The sequence below is a fragment of the Homalodisca vitripennis genome, chromosome 5 (genome assembly GCF_021130785.1).
Source record: "Homalodisca vitripennis isolate AUS2020 chromosome 5, UT_GWSS_2.1, whole genome shotgun sequence".
Taxonomy (NCBI): domain Eukaryota; kingdom Metazoa; phylum Arthropoda; class Insecta; order Hemiptera; family Cicadellidae; genus Homalodisca; species Homalodisca vitripennis.
In genome coordinates this window covers 57,993,069-58,014,521 of record NC_060211.1, presented here as the reverse complement: position 1 = coordinate 58,014,521, position 21,453 = coordinate 57,993,069, and the positions used below count along the sequence as shown (strand labels likewise).

The 21,453-nt window shown below is 39.8% G+C and overlaps 1 protein-coding gene across 1 annotated transcript in view; it reads right to left on the bottom strand.

Annotated features, from left to right (window-relative positions):
• The window catches only part of LOC124362263 (cadherin-99C-like), a 222,983-nt gene that overhangs the window by 46,161 nt on the left and 155,369 nt on the right, over positions 1–21,453 (bottom strand). Inside the window, 4 exon segments of the mRNA XM_046816616.1 lie at positions 2,182–2,304; positions 5,955–6,133; positions 13,780–13,845; positions 20,551–20,623. Of these exon segments, the coding sequence (XP_046672572.1) occupies positions 2,182–2,304; positions 5,955–6,133; positions 13,780–13,845; positions 20,551–20,617 (435 nt within the window). The 5' untranslated portion in view covers positions 20,618–20,623.

The window sequence follows — 21,453 nt, the reverse complement described above, 5'->3', positions numbered from 1 at the left end:
AAAACCATAAATGCGTTAAATATTTTAGGAATTGTACATATACTAACCTTGTACAGTTAAAGTGAGCCTACCTCTGACGAGTGCGGTATGTGAAAATTGTATGAGACTTATTGTTCCATTGTATTTTATCATGGTTTTTTGGCCCCTGTTGTATTTGTTTTTTAAAGTAAGGCAACACTACTAAAGAAGGCCTCGTAATTGGTCTTAAGAAAATTACAAGATTCTAAACTAGTAGCAACAAATTCTTTTAAAACTATTCGATTACATTATTTTTAAATTGAGTTTATGTAATCTACTTGTTTTATTTTGTAAATAAATTTTGTTTTAGAACATTATGTAAGAAACCGTTACTTTGGAGGTTTGAATAGTTTGAAGTTGTAATCTTGTCATATTTATGTGATTTACCCGTTGAAATATCGTTTTGGGTAAAAGGTGCGCTCCACCACTCTGGCGGATTTTGATGTGGTTTATTATCTGCCTCATTGTAGGCTCATTTTTGACTAGGCTCATTTGATCGACGCCATTTAATTAATCAGACGGTTATTTAGGCATGTGCAGTTTCGAAATTTTGATTTTTATTCAAGCAACGCTCCTCATGGATTTCTAAATCACCGCACTGCGACTTGTGGTCTGTGGTGCATCGCATTCTTAACTCACAGTTCTTGGTGGAGAAGACTCAGTAGCAAGAAGCGAGTATAGTCGCTGCGCGTGATGATCTCCACACATGTCGCACCGCGGCTCCTCGAATCGATGACAGGGGATCTCCGATTGCATCGCTTTAACCACTGTGGGGTGGTTCTGAGTTGTGGTACATCGCATTCACAGAGTTCTTGGTGGAGAAGACTCAGTAGCAAGAAGCGAGTATAGTCGCTGCGCGTGATGATCTCCACACATGTCGCACCGCGGCTCCTCGTATCGATGACAGGGGATCTCCGATTGCATCGCTTTAACCACTGTGGGGTGGTTCTGAGTTGTGGTACATCGCATTCACAGAGTTCTTGGTGGAGAAGACTCAGTAGCAAGAAGCGAGTATAGTCGCTGCGCGTGGTGATCTCCACACATGTCGCACCGCGGCTCCTCGTATCGATGACAGGGGATCTCCGATTGCATCGCTTTAACCACTGTGGGGTGGTTCTGAGCTGTGGTTATATCGGCCAATAAATCTGACCAACCCTGTCCACCGCTGCACCGCCGACAACAATTTCCTTTTATAAATTATGCGAACCGATATCAGTGGTCGATCTGACGGCGTATATCGGTCTCGGCAGATCATCGGGCCGATACCGGCCGGTCACTAAATCCTCGCAATTAAAGACAGTAACTTGTGCTCCGCGTGCCCTTGCCTTCTCCGCAACATGTCTTTATGGACGGAGGTGATAAAGTGCTCTCATGACATAGCGCTTTGTTATTGTTTCACTGCGAAAATTTATTTTCTTTTTAAATTGACATTTATTTCAGCACGGACATGATTTATGTCAACGTTCTCTATTGAATTGTATCCGTAACTCTTTTCATGGCAGTATATAGTGAGTCACGTGACAGAGCATGACCACAGTCAGGATTATGCACCCAAATGGATGCATGCCAGTAAGTAAATGGTTAACCAATAAGATTATATTATTGAGATTATAAGATTACCTTATAAAACTGATGCTATTTCTGGTTGCGATTATAAACAAATTTTTGTACGCTGCTTAATTTATGATAAATTTATTTGCATTAATTAATAGTTTTATATGATAATTATACACAATAATATTAATTCTATAAGTTATATGATTTTTCACTTGAACCCTGAAAAAATTATTGCCATATAAAAATAACATTAGTAATGTTTATGACGCAAAAACCACAACAAATGTAGGTTTTTTTAACTGTGTCTTGTCGTATATGAGATAATTAGGCTTGTAAATCAGTACTCTTATAGCTACAAAAGGCAGAAATAACCTGTAAGTTAGATTCAGTGAGAGTTTTAAGTTGAGATTGATGTTTGAAATTCAAAATAACTCAGATTAAAGTAAAGAAAACATTTTAAATTAGAACATTTTACAGCCAAAAATTAATTAATACACGTTCCAATTTTTTTGCAGTGAGCAAAATGTTCCTTTCAATCTTTTTCTCCAAAACAATTCAAATCTAAATTTCTTTTTATAGTTACTTACAAGGAAAAACCAGACTCACCTCGGAGACTGTGGTCTCGTAGGGCTCGTGCACGAACATGGGCGTGTTGTCATTGACGTCAGACACCCTAACAATCACAGGTATGGTCCTCTTCTTGTTGCTAGACTTGACCGTACACGTCAGCTGGAACACACGAAGCTACATGTAAGATTATACCAAGACTTGAACGTGCACGTCAGCTGGAACACACGAGGCTTCATATTACAAGATTATATCAAGACTTGAACGTGCCGTCAGCTGGAACACACGAGGCTACATGTTACAAAATTATATCAAGACTTCAACGTGCACGTCAGCTGGAACACACGAGGCTACATGTTACAAGATTATATCAAGACTTGAACGTGCACGTCAGCTGGAATACACGAGGCTACATGATACAAGACTATAACAAGACTTGAACGTGGACGTCAGCTGGAATACACGAGGCTACATGTTACAAGACTATAACAAGACTTGAACGTGCACGTCAGCTGGAACACACGAGGCTACATGTTACAAGATTATAACAAGACTTGAACGTGCACGTCAGCTGGAACACACGAAGCTACATGTTACAAGACTATAACAAAAACTTGACCTTGAACGTCAGCTGGAACTCACGAGGCTATATGTTACAAGACTATAACAAAACTTGACCTTGAACGTCAGCTGGAATACACGAGGCTACATGATACAAGACTATAACAAGACTTGAACGTGGACGTCAGCTGGAATACACGAGGCTACATGTTACAAGACTATAACAAGACTTGAACGTGCACGTCAGCTGGAACACACGAAGCTACATGTTACAAGACTATAACAAAACTTGACCTTGAACGTCAGCTGGAATACACGAGGCTACATGATACAAGACTATAACAAGACTTGAACGTGGACGTCAGCTGGAATACACGAGGCTACATGTTACAAGACTATAACAAGACTTGAACGTGCACGTCAGCTGGAACACACGAAGCTACATGTTACAAGATTATAACAAAACTTGACCTTGAACGTCAGCTGGAACTCACGAGGCTATAGGGAGGCTATGTTCCAAGATTACAACGATGCTACTAAGCTCGAACGTTTATCACCCAACAAATTGTGGCTATACGGTCTTTAAAAGAAATAATGAATACATTACGAAGGTGCTGCTAATGATTCGTTACACACGAACTCACTACTTATGCGAATGTAAACGGGAGATATTTCGCACATTCAACAATCTAATTTCATTGATTAGACATGAACGGGCCCAGCAAACCACCTGTTGGCTGTGATAATAGTGCGAGAAACCGAATGCAAATGTCTTCATCTGCACCGGCCCGTAACGACCGTGTTCTTGTAAATTACAACTTCCTGTAACGATCCCCCAGTGCAAACTGGTTCATGGGAACCATTCAGATATTGTAACTTTCGCATACATTATATACAATCTGGCTTGTTCGTGTGGACCCTGTTTCATACTTCAACCAGTCGCGTAGCCTTATTCTGTTTTCACTGATAGGTTAACACAAATCAAAAGATATTTTAAAATAAAATAAACATGAAACATTATTTTGTAATTTAATTTGCTAGAATATAGCACAAGAATGTCCTGAATACATGTTTATCTATCATCGAATAAAATAATATTTGCACTGGAATTTATATAAAGTTACCTACTATACGATGTTACGATCTACCAGTAAAATATATTAAAATACTGTTATTAAAATTCTTCAATACTTAAAATCCTAAATAATTTTACTAAGCTGCAATTAGTTTTTTTCAAACCTAACAGGTTTATTTAATACACCATATTAATTACGCGAAAAGTTTTAATATTGAAGCGTACATATAATAAGTGATTTAAAAAAATAGTTTCCATACCACTTACTTAAAATACCTAAAAATATTAACAACTATCTAATTATTTACTATAGCAAACATCTTTACTACATGGACAATAAAATAATAATATTAGCACAACTTTTTCATTCAAAGTTTTAATCTTTTAGAAAATAATCGGAGAAAATATTTAAAATTCAACTGTAAATCTACTATTTTCTTGTTCAAATGTGTAGTTCTTTTTGCATATATTTTTTTTAAACTAACCTCTTTTATAATTTACTAGTAATTTCTTCTCAATTGCATTTACTATCAATACAGATTAATATATTAAAGCAATATATATATATATATATATATATATATATATATATATTACGAGTTCTACAAATATTTTCATAATCATAGAAGCATATAAGACTGTATAACTTTTGCAATATTCTGTATTTTAGCAAAATATTTTATTTTTTTAAGAAACCGAATATTATTATCTAATTTGGAATTTGGAACTGGTTGGGGTTTTACCAGTTAGTAACTGATGTAGTGGAAGCTGTATACAACTTTATACAGCCAAGAAATCGGCAAGAAAGAGGCCGTAGTTAACGCAACAATAATTAACATATTTATGGTGCAAACTCGATTCGGAACCTGGGAGCCGTGACAAATGACGCGCTCTCGAAAGCAGTTTCACAAAGGTTGGCTCTCCTATTATTAATGGCACAGACCAATCGTCCATCTCGTTATGAGCGCCTGATACATGGGGGTTATTTAAATTGCAAACGGCTCGGCTCGGAGAAACTGGACAGAGCCGTGTGACGAGCCCTTGTGCCATTATCGTACGGTTTAATTTGTAGTCCACTCTCGCCGCGGAGGCATCCTTACTCAATAGGGCCACGCTGAGGCGGATCCGCTCGGCCACGGTTAGGAAATATAAAACTTAAGATTATGGATATTCTTACTGTAACAGTGTGACGATCTCATTTAGAAATGCAAATTTCAGGAGCTGCTGCTAGTTCTCCACGGCCGAACCTCTTGTGATGATGAGTAAATTCCAAAAGTATCTGAAGGATGAAATGACGAGGATGTACACTGTAAGTGAACAGTGTCGGTAGAGTCAGCTATCGTTCTTAGGTATGTACAGTAAAAGTCTGCAGATAGAAGACTGTCGGTATCGCACAATCAGTAAATTCCACAAGTATCTGAAGGATGAAATGATGAGGATGTCCATCATAAGTGAACAATGACGGTAGAATAAACTATCGACCTTAGGACTGAACAGTAAAAGCCCGCAGATAGAAGGCACTCGGTATAGCACAATCAGTAAATTCCACAAGTATCTGAAGGATGAAATGACGAGGATGTCCATTATAAGTGAACAGTGACGGACGAGTGAGCTGTTGATCCTAGCTCGCGAGCTCGGTATGGGACTGTAATGGAGATTAATGAGCTTAGGCAAAGGGCAAGCTCGCATAACGACCGACTCGGCTAATTGATGTCGCGATGTTACGAAACAAATTAAAATAATGGATAAACTCGACTGATTCGGGGGACGGTCACATTGGAAGGGGGTCTGTAATTATCGAATTATAGGGTCTGCTGCAAATCCTTTCACGCTTCATTTGACGTAATTGCGACCGGCAAAACCTCTACCGGACAGACAGACATTGAGAATAAATTACACGCTTTCAACACGTCCGCTACATTACTCGTGAAGACAACAGAATGCGAAAATGTTCGATCAGAAAAACCACCAATTTAGGCATCATCCATAAAGTGGAACATTACGATAGTATATACCACCACAAAGATGAACCTTACAATTACCATACCCTTCACTTTCTATCACATTTACTACTGTACTTATGGTTACAGTATTTTATATTTTAGTAACTTAGATTGATAGTTGATAATTCCTTATATAGTAATGTCAGTAAATAATTGTGTACAAAGATTCTTACCTGAAACACGATATGTGAGAGATTATCCTGGTCGCGGTCCAAAGGAGTGAGCAACTGCAGTTTCTTGCCGTTAAGAATAAACATAGCTTTGCCCTTCGGAAAAACAAGGTCTAGGGCGATGTTCGAGAATGGGTCGCCCACAATCGGCACATCCCTGGGCGTCGTCTCTTGGCTGATTTCTGCAACAGTCAGGGACGTAATGTAACTTTAGTCATAGTCAAGAGTAGAAACTATTAAAGCTACTTGACGATTAAAAAATTCACAATTTTGCTCTTCGTGAAAACGAGGTCGAGTTGAGCTAACCACAATCACCACATTCCTCTGAAAAATTCAGAGACGTAAAGTAAAGAAAAGAAATCGAAGCTCCTTGCCGTTTACCATGGGAGTGGCTTTGTTCTCACCAAACGGAATCCTAGCTCAAAAGCTATAAAACAGACTTTTAAGCGATTCAAATGTCAATATTTGTCATCACTAATCACAAAATAGAAAATAGGTATTAAGATTATACGGCCAGACTCTCCTCGTAAAGAAACAATGGTAAACAGTGGTATACAATTATATACAAATAACAAACAATATTATTAGTGTATAATTTATTGTCTGAAATGCACGCTCACGTAAACTATACAAATTAAGGATTTTTCTGAGCGTGAGTGGTTTTTTTATTTTTGACTTACAAACTCGTTAAAAGTAGTAGTATGTTATTAACTGGCAGAAAAATCGTAGTTTAAAAATTTTCATATTTTAAAAGGAACTTATATATAAAGCTATTAATAATATTATTCACAATACTGGGTATTAACTTCATAATTGGTTGCACTATAGAACACAACTGGCCAATAACCTTCTGATAGAAACCGACCACCATTGTGGCAGCTTGTGAACAATGCTGAGCCCACGCTGAGGCGCAGGGAGAGGAGCAGTGAGGCGCTGCACCCAAAGCGCCGCATTATCCATACTCGACTGCTGGTGTGGACGCAGCAAATCGGAGTAATTGGCGACAAGTCGGCGAGCGAGTGTCAAAGTTGTCAATTTGTCGAACGATGTACGGTCCATGTACGTCGCGTCTCTGTATCTCCCCGCGTACTGGGTACAGAGAATTCTCTAACAGTGATGACGATAGAGCACCCATCATACTTCACGGTGTCTTCTTTTACCATAAACTTCCGTCTCTGCCCACGTATTGGTAGTACACAGAGAATTCTCTAACAGTGATGACGATAGAGCACCCATCATACTTCACGGTGTCTTCTTTTACCATAAACTTCTGTCTCTGCCTACGTATTGGTAGTAAACAGAGAATTCTCTAACAGTGATGACGATAGAGCACCCATCATACTTCACGGTGTCTTCGTTTACCATAAACTTCTGTCTCTGCCCACGTATTTGTAGTACACAGAGTTCTTTAACAGTGATGACGATAGAGCACCCATCATACTTCATGGTGTCTTCTTTTACCATAAACTTCCGTCTCTGCCCACGTATTGGTAGTACACAGAGAATTCTCTAACAGTGATGACGATAGAGCACCCATCACACTTCACGGTGTCTTCGTTTACCATAAACTTCTGTCTCTGCCCACGTATTTGTAGTACACAGAGTTCTTTAACAGTGATGGCGATAGAGCACCCATCATACTTCATGGTGTCTTCTTTTACCATAAACATCCGTCTCTGCCCACGTATTGGTAGTACACAGAGAATTCTCTAACAGTGATGACGATAGAGCACCCATCATACTTCACGGTGTCTTCTTTTACCATAAACTTCCGTCTCTGCCCACGTATTGGTAGTACACAGAGAATTCTCTAACAGTGATGACGATAGAGCACCCATCATACTTCACGGTGTCTTCTTTTACCATAAACTTCTGTCTCTGCCCACGTATTGGTAGTAAACAGAGAATTCTGTAACAGTGAAGACGATAGAGCACCCATCATACTTCACGGTGTCTTCGTTTACCATAAACTTCTGTCTCTGCCCACGTATTTGTAGTACACAGAGTTCTTTAACAGTGATGGCGATAGAGCACCCATCATACTTCATGGTGTCTTCTTTTACCATAAACTTCCGTCTCTGCCCACGTATTGGTAGTACACAGAGAATTCTGTAACAGTGATGACGATAGAGCACCCATCATACTTCACGGTGTCTTCGTTTACCATACACTTCTGTCTCTGCCCACGTATTTGTAGTACACAGAGTTCTTTAACAGTGATGGCGATAGAGCACCCATCATACTACTTCATGGTGTCTTCTTTTACCATAAACATCCGTCTCTGCCCACGTATTGGTAGTACACAGAGAATTCTCTAACAGTGATGACGATAGAGCACCCATCATACTTCACGGTGTCTTCGTTTACCATAAACTTCTGTCTCTGCCCACGTATTTGTAGTACACAGAGTTCTTTAACAGTGATGGCGATAGAGCACCCATCATACTTCATGGTGTCTTCTTTTACCATAAACTTCCGTCTCTGCCCACGTATTGGTAGTACACAGAGAATTCTGTAACAGTGAAGACGATAGAGCACCCATCATACTTCACGGTGTCTTCGTTTACCATAAACTTCTGTCTCTGCCCACGTATTTGTAGTACACAGAGTTCTTTAACAGTGATGGCGATAGAGCACCCATCATACTTCATGGTGTCTTCTTTTTACCATAAACTTCCGTCTCTGCCCACGTATTGGTAGTACACAGAGAATTCTGTAACAGTGATGACGATAGAGCACCCATCATACTTCACGGTGTCTTCGTTTACCATAAACTTCTGTCTCTGCCCACGTATTTGTAGTACACAGAGTTCTTTAACAGTGATGGCGATAGAGCACCCATCATACTTCATGGTGTCTTCTTTTACCATAAACTTCTGTCTCTGCCCACGTATTTGTAGTACACAGAGTTCTTTAACAGTGATGGCGATAGAGCACCCATCATACTTCATGGTGTCTTCTTTTAACATAAACTTCCGTCTCTGCCCACGTATTGGTAGTACACAGAGAATTCTGTAACAGTGATGACGATAGAGCACCCATCATACTTCACGGTGTCTTCGTTTACCATAAACTTCTGTCTCTGCCCACGTATTTGTAGTACACAGAGTTCTTTAACAGTGATGGCGATAGAGCACCCATCATACTTCATGGTGTCTTCTTTTACCATAAACTTCCGTCTCTGCCCACGTATTGGTAGTACACAGAGAATTCTGTAACAGTGAAGACGATAGAGCACCCATCATACTTCACGGTGTCTTCGTTTACCATAAACTTCTATCTCTGCCCACGTATTTGTAGTACACAGAGTTCTTTAACAGTGATGGCGATAGAGCACCCATCATACTTCATGGTGTCTTCTTTTACCATAAACTTCCGTCTCTGCCCACGTATTTGTAGTACACAGAGTTCTTTAACAGTGATGGCGATAGAATACACAACACACGTCACGATCTCTTCTCCTGCACATATAGCTGTTCTACACCGTAAAAACTTAATAGTTTGATAAAGGTTTGAACAGATATGAACAAGACTGGAGTTGTAAATCACATGTATTAGTGTAGTATCCTTTCAAACCCTCTTAAAGTGTTGTTTAATATATTACGTAAAAGGAAAACATTTTTATCGTAGAAATATGATTCAGTATTACTTAACCTTTACATTTTGTAAGCAGTTTACTACTTATTTTTACAATAACGTTGTATAGGAACAGGTTTTATTGTATAAATACAATAAAGAAGTTGAAGAATATTTTAGAATTAGTAAATAATAAATTAATAGTTGATAAGTAATGAAGAAATGGAGAATACTGTACTTTAAACAGTAATTTATTGTTGAGAGCATCTATAAGTAAAGGTAAATTGAGGCGAGAAGTAAGTACAGTAAAATATGGTATACTCATTGTGAGAACCAAAGCTAAAGTAGGCCGTGATTACAAATACTTTCTAAATGTCATTAACTTAGGTCTTAGGTGATAAAATTTGGAACCCAAAGATAAAAACCGTGAGCACGTTCAGACCATAAATGATGAAAATGTGGCTTAATTACCTCAGGGAGGGGGCGTGGCCCAGACCGCCGAATATAATCGGATTCACACTCGCCGATCAGGCATTTCGCCGATCGATATTAGCTTTTAATGAAGCTGTTCCATCAGTCCAATAAATGTGTCGGATTCATTAAAATTGAGAACAAGTCGTTTTAATTTTGACTGTGGCCAAATTAAGGAACAGAATCGAGTCCTCGGGATCTTTTAATTATCTCCAGGAGCTGGGCAAAGATAGGGATCTAAATCTAAAGCCACGGGTTTAATGTATGCAAAGCGGCCGATAATAATAACAGCCTATATGTCCGAAAGTTTATCGAATTAATGTTGAGTCGCTCGTTCCTTGCAGGGTTCGGGTAGTCCCGAGGAGTCAAGGTCTAGCTCCTTTTGCCTACCGTCACGGTCAGATTTCGTCGTCTAGACTGCAATTATCTTGTAATGACAAACCTAGTTGAGGTATCGGTTCAATAATTTCAGTACATTTCCATTACTTCCATGGGAGTTTGAAATAGTTATGGGTGGTGAGGGTGGAAGTGATATTCGTTCTTCAGGTGATCTGAAATTCATACTGAATTTACTTAATATATAAAAATGTTATCTATCTGCTGTATAATATTATAAAAAGAATTTCTTAATTTTTCTACGGTGAATTTAGGTACCTAAAACGTTTTGATATATGGTATCAATCGAAAGCGCTTACACGCTAGATGTGCCCTTTGTGGATTTGAAATACATCTAAGTGGCTCTGCCCCATAGGGGTGCTTTTACACTTAGTATAAAATCAGACCAAAGTATGAGATATCAAACGCTTCTTGTACATTTCTCAGCATGTTTCTTGTCTGGGGGAATGCAGCTGCAGTACCGTCACCGTAGCGTGGACCACACGCGTCTCCTGAACAAAGGACCAGGACGAGGAGGTTGGAACTGGGGGAGTGACCAGCCTCGGCCTCCAGCCAAGCTCTGGCCCACCGTAATTAATTATTTCCAGAAACCGCCACAGTTCGCAATTATCATCTCCACCTACAACGCCTTAAGCGGTGGCTAACCTTCCTTTCGCTATGCGCCCTCAGATCCCGTGTGATTATCCTACGGTACATTAACACTTGTCTTGTCGTTATCATCACTGTATTTATTTGCTACACACGTCTTGTCGTTATTATCACTGTATTTATTTGCTACACACTGTACAAAACCCCTTGAACAATAAACTAGTGTCAACTTTTTGTTTACAATAACGTAGGTAGATGTAAAATTTCGATGTGGTATATCATTCGCTTTTTGTTTCTTTCTTTTCTTAATGCAACGATACTGAGAGTCGAAATGTTACTTATTTATCACATAAATGCATTTATTACAACCCAAAAAAATCATTTCGTTATCTGTCCGTCTGTGTGATAACTTTTGATAGAGAATTTCTAGACATTTTAAATTTGGTACATAGGCCATATTCTTTTTGGTCCAAGGAAGAACTATATTTTGGGTCAAGAGGCCAAAAGTCACTCCGTCCGTATAAGCGATAACTCTTGATAGAAAGGTCCGAGGACTTGAAACTTAGTACATAGACTATGTTCCTTTTGATTCAAGGAAGAACTATATTTTGAGACCTTAAATCAAATGATAGTCCGTCCATCTGTCTGTCCATCTATACGATAACACTTGATAGAACGATCGGAAGACTTGAAACTAGGTACGTTGGCTATGTTCCTTTTGGTCCAAGGAAGAGCTATATTTTGTGCCCTTAAATCAAATGGCAGTCCGTCCACCTGTCTGTCCGTCTGTACAATAACTCTTGGTAGAAAGATCGGAAGACTTGAAACTCGGTACATTGGCTATGTTCCTTTTGGTCCAAGGAAAAACTATATTTTGGGCAAATAAGCCAAAAGGGCACAAAGAATTGAATTGTGTGTTTGAAAGAATTGGAACCTTAAATTGTGCCTTCTTTATATTGTAAATAAACAAATGGTTATTACATGAATGGAACGCTTTCAATAAGTTCTTAGGGAAAATTCAAATACATTAATCATTGTTTAAAACTTAACGGTCAAGAACAATGAGAACGTCTAATTTTATCACTTTAGATATGGTTATGTATATTATATATTTATTATTGGCGATTCAGGAATACAATATTAGTAAACGCGCACATCTATGTACTCCTAAAGAGTTGAAATTTTGGATTATACGTCTCTATATTGTTGTAATGTATGGGTACACTGTGTTATAATGTCTTGTTAGAAATTAATGATTGCCAACAATGTTCATAATGCAAACACACTTGCTCGCACAAGATCAATAAAGTTATCATTATTTTATCGATTTCGAATGTCAGTGCTCGGTAGCTGCGTGTAAAAACTGCAAAGACATGATTCTATACTGTTTTCGTGAATATGGAGTTGATTGTAACACTCACTATAGATACTGCAGATCTGAACGTTACGTTGGAGGTACGCTAGATGGGGCTCTGTTCCTCCACTTATAATCAAGAATGTTTGGAGAGGAGAAACTGCCCTTTCGGACGCGGTCTAGATCCGTCCCGCGGCCGATGGGCTGGGCAGAATGACCGGTACGCGGACATCATCACATCGCGCCGCGGCGTGTTTATCCAGGGGCCGAGCTCTCGCGCAACCTGAGCTGTCCAGGAGATTGGCAATATTGTTCTGGGCCAGGAGAGGTCGAGGGACCACCTCGCCGTCTGCGTCCTGAGTAAACACCGGCGGTAGGAGACTCGGCAGCTTTCCCGTTCACCTCAAGTGTAACACCAGTCCACTCTCAGGTACGGATTTGGTAACACGTGTAATTAGACCCTTCCTTTCACATAAAACCAAATGGATTCTCAACCTATTACTACGTAACTACGTCCAGCACTATTTAAACCTATTCAGTATTTATTTCGTCAGTTATAGGTTACTGAAATATTGTCATGTGGTTTATTTGTAACTGGTATCTTGTAATTGTTCGCGATACAGAAAAACAAGTTTACAACAAAAAGTCAAATGCATTTAAAAACAGTTTTACTTTTACTCTATAAGTAAATAAATAACAAAGAATTTTCTTAAAGTTTAAACGACCGCCATAGTAAAATGAAATTGAGTACTCTAACCAACGGAATTAGCTGAGGTATTTATAAAACCAATTTTTGTAGCACGTTTAAACTTGTGTGGGCTTTTGTGCAACAGTTACCGTTTCCAAAGGCCGCGTTATATAACAAAGATATACATACCTTTTATGTCAAGATAAACGAAAATATATCATAAATATGTGTGAAAGGTGCTTAGTATGACGTCTGTCTGTACGTATGTGTTTTTTATTTCAGACACCAGTAAGATAAAAATTCAAAATTCACACAATTAATATTCTTGCAGTCTCAAATCAAAAGAACAATTAATATTGTATAATAATATATCGTTTCCAGATGCCGGACTGTTGATGACAAATAAAACACAAACATTTGACACCTAACACTTAAAAACCAGCCAAGAAAACTGAATACGTAAGCTTATATCCGTTGTAATGTACAGGAAACCTGTTATGTTTACAAGTTTACGCATTCATTAATCGTAGATTAAAACCGTAAAAATCTTAAATATTATAATCCAATTGCTATAACCTAGTTTGAAAATTGTTTTAATAAAATTTAGCAACTTGTGATTAATCTTTAAAAATTGTATCAATCTAAAACATGGAGACTTTAACGATGTGTAACTGGTGACGGTGTTGGCTTATACAGTTTCAGAGTAAAATATTCTAATTTCCTCTTTGTTTTAAAGCACATAAAATAATACTCACGCGATCCCCTGCTCTCTTCGATGTCCAAAATGATGTTGGATTGGCCACCCTCCACCTCGCATAGTCCTGCAAAAACAATTAGAGCATAAATACAGTAATGTAATGCAAACTAAGCAATGAATCTAGTCAATACTTATATGAACTAGAGTGATAATAAATCTTCGATTACAAATTGGAAAACATTTAAGGAATGAGAACAGTGGAATGAGAATATTCCTATTTTCAAAGGAACTCGCTGCGCTCATCAATGACCGCTCAATGCTCAAGATTCCAGTCGGCCCATACATCAAGACCGGCCACAGCCGAGTACCTCGGGCTCTGCTCATTATTACCTCATTAAACAATACATAGATAGCCATTCACTCCATTCATCCGGAACCGAACGTATTAGCCGGCTAACTCATCTGAGTGTTTGTTAATTTGTAATGGATGAGTCGCCTGCGGCTAGCCGCGCTGGCCGACTGTAATCGATGACCTGACAGATGAAACAATGCATCCGGCGACCGTCAACAACAGGCACATCCAACTGATTGAAACCTGATAAAGTGGTCGAATTGATTTTCTATCATATTCTTTAAATTAAATTTCACGAACGACAACTCAGTGTTGAAATTGTTCGTTTTTGTTCTCTTAGGACAAGAAGCTTAGAAATTGCACCTAGTACTATAAGGCCCTATGCACTGCTTCCGGAGTGACAGAATATTCTGGATGGGTAAGGTTGAGGGGTAGGGGCCGCCGTTCTGTCGAGATCCATGAGGAAACGTTTAGAGCACTTATCTCAAGTCATATCCCCTCGGTATGGGTGAAGCCAGCTCTGAAGCAGCCTCTCCAGTTAAAGCAGGCAGGGAGTGGCATACCCTTAAGTGTAGGTTAGCATGAACCTTTGGCTCTTAGGGGACGAACCCCACCAACCCCAACGGTCATCTCCCATAGCAGACTATACTTATCGAATTACGCTTGCACTCCAGAATCTCGAAATTTACTGATGATAGTGAAGTGCCACTCCTGGACTTCCGCAAGGTTGCCCAAATTTAAGTGACACATCAGTTTTTGCTGTGCCCAATGTGGGTTCAACTGGTAAGTATAAACCAGCCATTAGTGAACCCTTCTGGGTAGAAAAGATTTGAATGTAGTAAATTGCTTGGGAAAAAAGTTGATTACAGCTATGGAAAACATGACAGTGACTGACTATTAAAAAAAGTGTGCATGTTATAAATGTTCTTCAGATACATAACTATAAAGAAAAATTAAATAACGCTAATAACGGATACACATTACACAACACAACTGTAATCAATAATTACAACCTTGCTATTAATCAAACCAAACGTATAATTAATTATCTGTATGTAAACAAATACAAAGATCCAATACGGTGATCTAACTTACTTGTACAGGTACAGTATCTACACGTTTCTCCATTATCGTTGCGACATTAGACAACGCACATTCTTCAAGATAGCAGCGACCCGTCCAAGCAGCCTTACAGGCTTAGTATTCCCCTCTATTTCTGAGCTTTTGCATGGTTGCATGTAGAACAATTTTACCTGAGCTGTGTTTGTATGCCGAAAGAATATGTACGAGTATTTTGGTGCATGAAAACGTTGGAAATTTTGACTCGAGGGGGACGTTTCCTATCCCTTCATTTTTACAAAACATCACCTCTCTTATGAGAAAACAAAAATGTCGGTACAGAGTGACTAAAGAATTAATGATTTCTAATTACAATTTCGGAAACTCTAGGTGCATTATACTCAATAAGATAAACTTTTATTAAATGTGAAATGATTATGGTGAATGTTGAAAAGAGCTGATTATATAATCGGTAAATTTCAATATTTGTTAAAAAGAAACAAACATAAGACCTCGAATTTCCTGTATTTTTGTGCATTTTCAAATGAGGTCTAGCTTGTGAAGGAAACAGGATTATCGGATAGTTTGCTAGCATTCAGTGACACAAAAAAATTGTAAAATTATATTTCTAACACTAAATATAACTTAAAAAGTAACCCCATCCATAAAATACAGCATCCCCCCTACTGTCGCGATTTAACAATTTGTCAAATAGATACTGCTACGGCTCTTCGTTTGTCATTAGTATAATCTAACATCTATCTAATAGAATAAGTCTAATACTCCTATTCTTTACAATTAATTAAATAATACACTGTTGTAGTATGTTTACGAAGATTATCGGTCAACTGTTTCATAAATTCTATTACAGCAATACAGTAACATAAAAGCACGTCTCATTAAATCGAAGATTATCAGTTCCACTATTACACCATTTCACATATTTTAACACGGAATTTTTAAATACATCAGAGCCTGCAGAAGAGCGCCAGTAATAAAACAACTATTTGATTAAAATGTAACTTGAGGTTTAGTAATAAGTTGAGCATCTCTGATGATTGATAATAATACAAATACAAGTTAATGGGTGGCGCCTTAAGAAGAACACGGTAAACAGCCAGAGGCACGTAGAGTGACAGTGTGGTAGTCAGTGATGTTGATACCATATTGTCACTTTCACAGATTTATCATTATGGAGTTGAGGAAGACAAACATTAGTTGGTAGTTGCTGTCTGCAGAAGAACACAGTAAACAGCCGGCGGTAAGGTACGGTAGGATAACAATGGTAGTTACGGTGGTATCATTATAGTCACGTTAACAGTGTTTTTATAGTGCGGTTTGAGGTAGAGACACATAAGTGGGGGGATGGCGCCTGCAGGAGAATACAGTAAACAGCAGGCGGCAAGGAAAGGTAGGTTAACAATGTGGTAGTTAGTTACGGTGGTATCATTATAGTCACGTTAATAGTGTATTTAGAATGCGGTTTGATGTAGAGAAACATACGTGGGGGATGGCGCCTGCAGAAGAACACAGTAAACAGCCGGAGGCAAGGAACGGTAGGTTAACAATGTGGTAGTTAGTTACGGTGGTATCATTATAGTCACGTTAATAGTGTATTTATAATGTGGTTTGATGTAGAGAAACATACGTGGGGGATGGCGCCTGCAGAAGAACACAGTAAACAGCCGGATGCAAGGAACGGTAGGTTAACAATGTGGTAGTTAGTTACGGTGGTATCATTATAGTCACGATAATAGTGTATTTATAGTGCGGTTTGATGTAGAGAAACATACGTGGGGGATGGCGCCTGCAGAAGAACACAGTAAACAGCCGGCGGCAAGGTACGGTAGGATAACGGCGCGGTAGTCAGTTATGGTGTTATTATTATAGTCACGTTAATAGTGTATTTATAGTGCGGTTTGAGGTAGAGAAACAAAAGTGGGGGGATGGCGCCTGCAGAAGAACACAGTAAACAGCCGGCGGCAAGGTACGGTAGGATAACGGCGCGGTAGTCAGTTATGGTGTTATTATTATAGTCACGTTAATAGTGTATTTATAGTGCGGTTTGAGGTAGAGAAACAAAAGTGGGGGGATGGCGCCTGCAGAAGAACACAGTAAACAGCCGGCGGCAAGGTACGGTAGGATAACGGCGCGGTAGTCAGTTATGGTGTTATTATTATAGTCACGTTAATAGTGTATTTATAGTGCGGTTTGAGGTAGAGAAACAAAAGTGGGGGGGATGGCGCCTGCAGAAGAACACAGTAAACAGCCGGCGGCAAAGTACGGTAGGATAACGGCGCGGTAGTCAGTTATGGTGTTATTATTATAGTCACGTTAATAGTGTATTTATAGTGCGGTTTGAGGTAGAGAAACAAAAGTGGGGGGATGGCGCCTGCAGAAGAACACAGTAAACAGCCGGCGGCAAGGTACGGTAGGATAACGGCGCGGTAGTCAGTTATGGTGTTATTATTATAGTCACGTTAATAGTGTATTTATAGTGCGGTTTGAGGTAGAGAAACAAAAGTGGGGGGATGGCGCCTGCAGAAGAACACAGTAAACAGCCGGCGGCAAGGTACGGTAGGATAACGGTGCGGTAGTCAGTCATGATGGTACCATTATTGTCACGTTAACAGTATTTATAGTGTGGTTTGAGGAAGTCGAACATAAGTTGGCGGTTAGTATCTGCTGAAGAACACAATAAACAGCCGGCGGCAAGGTACGGCTGGATAACATACTTATAGCGGTAGGATAACAATGTTGTAGTTAGTTACGGTGGTATCATTATAGTCACGTTAATAGTGTATTTATAGTGCGGTTTGAGGTAGAGAAACAAAAGTGGGAGGATGGCGCCTGCAGAAGAACACAGTAAACAGCCGGCGCGGCGGCAAGGTACGGTAGGATAACGGTGCGGTAGTCAGTTATGGTGTTATTATTATAGTCACGTTAATAGTGTATTTATAGTGCGGTTTGAGGTAGAGAAACAAAAGTGGGGGGATGGCGCCTGCAGAAGAACACAGTAAACAGCCGGCGGCAAGGTACGGTAGGATAACGGCGCGGTAGTCAGTTATGGTGTTATTATTATAGTCACGTTAATAGTGTATTTATAGTGCGGTTTGAGGTAGAGAAACAAAAGTGGGGGGATGGCGCCTGCAGAAGAACACAGTAAACAGCCGGCGGCAAGGTACGGTAGGATAACGGCGCGGTAGTCAGTTATGGTGTTATTATTATAGTCACGTTAATAGTGTATTTATAGTGCGGTTTGAGGTAGAGAAACAAAAGTGGGGGGATGGCGCCTGCAGAAGAACACAGTAAACAGCCGGCGGCAAGGTACGGTAGGATAACGGCGCGGTAGTCAGTTATGGTGTTATTATTATAGTCACGTTAATAGTGTATTTATAGTGCGGTTTGAGGTAGAGAAACAAAAGTGGGGGGATGGCGCCTGCAGAAGAACACAGTAAACAGCCGGCGGCAAAGTACGGTAGGATAACGGCGCGGTAGTCAGTTATGGTGTTATTATTATAGTCACGTTAATAGTGTATTTATAGTGCGGTTTGAGGTAGAGAAACAAAAGTGGGGGGATGGCGCCTGCAGAAGAACACAGTAAACAGCCGGCGGCAAGGTACGGTAGGATAACGGCGCGGTAGTCAGTTATGGTGTTATTATTATAGTCACGTTAATAGTGTATTTATAGTGCGGTTTGAGGTAGAGAAACAAAAGTGGGGGGATGGCGCCTGCAGAAGAACACAGTAAACAGCCGGCGGCAAGGTACGGTAGGATAACGGTGCGGTAGTCAGTCATGATGGTACCATTATTGTCACTTTAACAATGTTGTCATTGTGCGGTTTGAGCAACACGAAAGTGTGAAAATTGAAGCAAACAAAACACAGGTCACCTCGTAAAAGGAAATCGCTTCTAGTTCCAACAATCCCGTTTAGGATATTACAAATAAGACGTCATAATCTTAAATCTTAGGTAGTGATGGTCCTACTATCAATATAATTCTAAAATAATTTAATTCTGAATTTAAACAAGGACACGCCTAGAACCTAGTTACAGTAAACATGTTTTGTTTGCGAAGTATATTTGGAGGCTTTCAAAATAAAAACTAATAGTCTGTATTGCCAATCTGAAAACAAGGACATCTTTGTTTTGTAACTGCTAGATTGATAGTATTGCCTTACTTAGCACTGATCTAAGCTCCTTTACAAAGAGCAATTTTTTAACACTAAAAAAAAATTGTTAATACGTAATTTCTATAAAACATTTTCTACTACAATCTAGAATATTTGTTAGAAAAACTTCTGAAAACAAGAATAATATTTAGTTGTTCGGAGAACAATTTTGTATAACAATATCACAGCACGTATTTGCATGAATGAATACAATTAGTTTTTCTTTGAAATAACAGAATTTCGGACATTTGCCATCGTTATAACGTATACCTATTATAACTTATAACGATGGCAAATGCCTGAAATCCGGTAATCCAGTTTATTTAAGATATCGAACAAGAGGAATCGCGAAACTATTTCAGTAATATCCGCCTGTTCGACAAAGCCCAGATGGAAATCGCTGCACCGTGGAAATTTCCCGTACGAATGTGTCGACCACGTGGGAAGAGGAAGACGACAATCAAATGACAGTGCGGTTACTTTCTCCGGGGACTCATACAGGGCTATTATTCACTAGCATTATTTTTGGAAGCCGATTTCGTACGCTTTGTCTATCCTCGTAGGTTCGTGCTAGTAATCGGCAGAGCACCGCTCACGCTCGGCCAGCCCGCGAATAACACAACTTCTTCATGATGTTTCTGTAATTTACATGAAGACAAGCGCGGCTCGTTACACGCACCCGACGTCCCTCCGGGAACCGCGGTCATCTCCCGAGCTTAGCGTGTCTGCACAGTTTATGTACGCTCCAGCAGTCGAACATTCTCCAGTAATAACGACGAATCCCTTGTTTTAAGCCACGATTTCAAACTCAACTTAACAAACTCGGCCTACAATTATCGACAACATACCATAAAATATTCAATTTCAATTAAAAACCCAATTACAAAGTTAAAAACAACTATTGACGGTCGAACAAATTATATTCTTACAGTAGATTACATCTGTCACGGTCTAGAGCATTCCACTTAAATAATGAGGTTGAGCATTAGTTTGGAATGTTACTTAATTTGACACAGATAATAACTCTACTTATAAAAGAGTTGTAATTGAAGTAGTTCACTTTGAAGAGTGAATGACGCCTAAATTAACGGTGCCACCGTGATGAAACTGCGTCCTGGCAGACCCGCGTGGATTTAATTATAATACAGAGTAACTATCGATTGTGGGCGTGTTGCAATCGATGGTGGTTCATTAGTGTGGAACTGTAAATATCGATCGGGACGAAGGAAACACTGAAGTCACTCACCTGCCTTGGCGGCCACTTCGGAGTGGAGGAGAGAGCTGAGGAGTAGCAAGAGTGCTAGGGGCGCCATCCCGTCCTGAAACAGAGGAGAGGGCATTACAAACATTAGAATGTAAAGTGTCGAGTAAACGGTAATCGAGAAGACCTCGCAGCTGGAGACGGTCACCTCTCAAGTTGAATATTTGTGGTATCGGTTATTCCGAAATCGGATACGGCCGAGAGAGAACGCCCAGCCTTTCGACACAATCGGACCGTTACAGCGAGTGTTGATGAACTCAAATGTCACCTGTGGCCGTGATGAAGTGCTCCTAAAGTGGACCAGGGTCGCGCCGAGCTGCCAAATGTGGACCTCCTCGTAACTCGGGAGACAATGGAGAAGACGACGATCGTGTGATTGTCTGCGGGGAGGGCTTGAGAGGGGAAGGGGGGTAACTACACGGGGCCATTGTGAACGTCTATATTATTGCCGCCTATATTTATATAATTACTGCCTCAGATATGATCTGGGAACGTTAGTTATTCGCCACTAAATTGAGATAGTATTAAAAGTGGACCTCCGGATAGACGGGATTTACAACTCTATAAAAGATACAATCGGGCAACATAATGAAAATGTGAGTGATATGATGTGGAGAGCGGGCAAGCGGCGGGCAAGCGAGAACATGCTTTGTCCGTACAGTGCGGCGCGGCACGCCACTGGAGGTAATCGTAACTCAGTCTTCTAGTATTACTTAACTCTTCGATCTGGCATCAATGTCAAGGTCAAGGCTTGAGAGTTACTGCCCACCTGACAACACCCTTCTATACTGTACAACCGATATCTTTGTATCGACTCGCTGCTCCCCGGTGTGGGGGCGTCCTTACACTGCCCGTGTGGGAGATCTCTTGCAGGCAATTTAATTATAA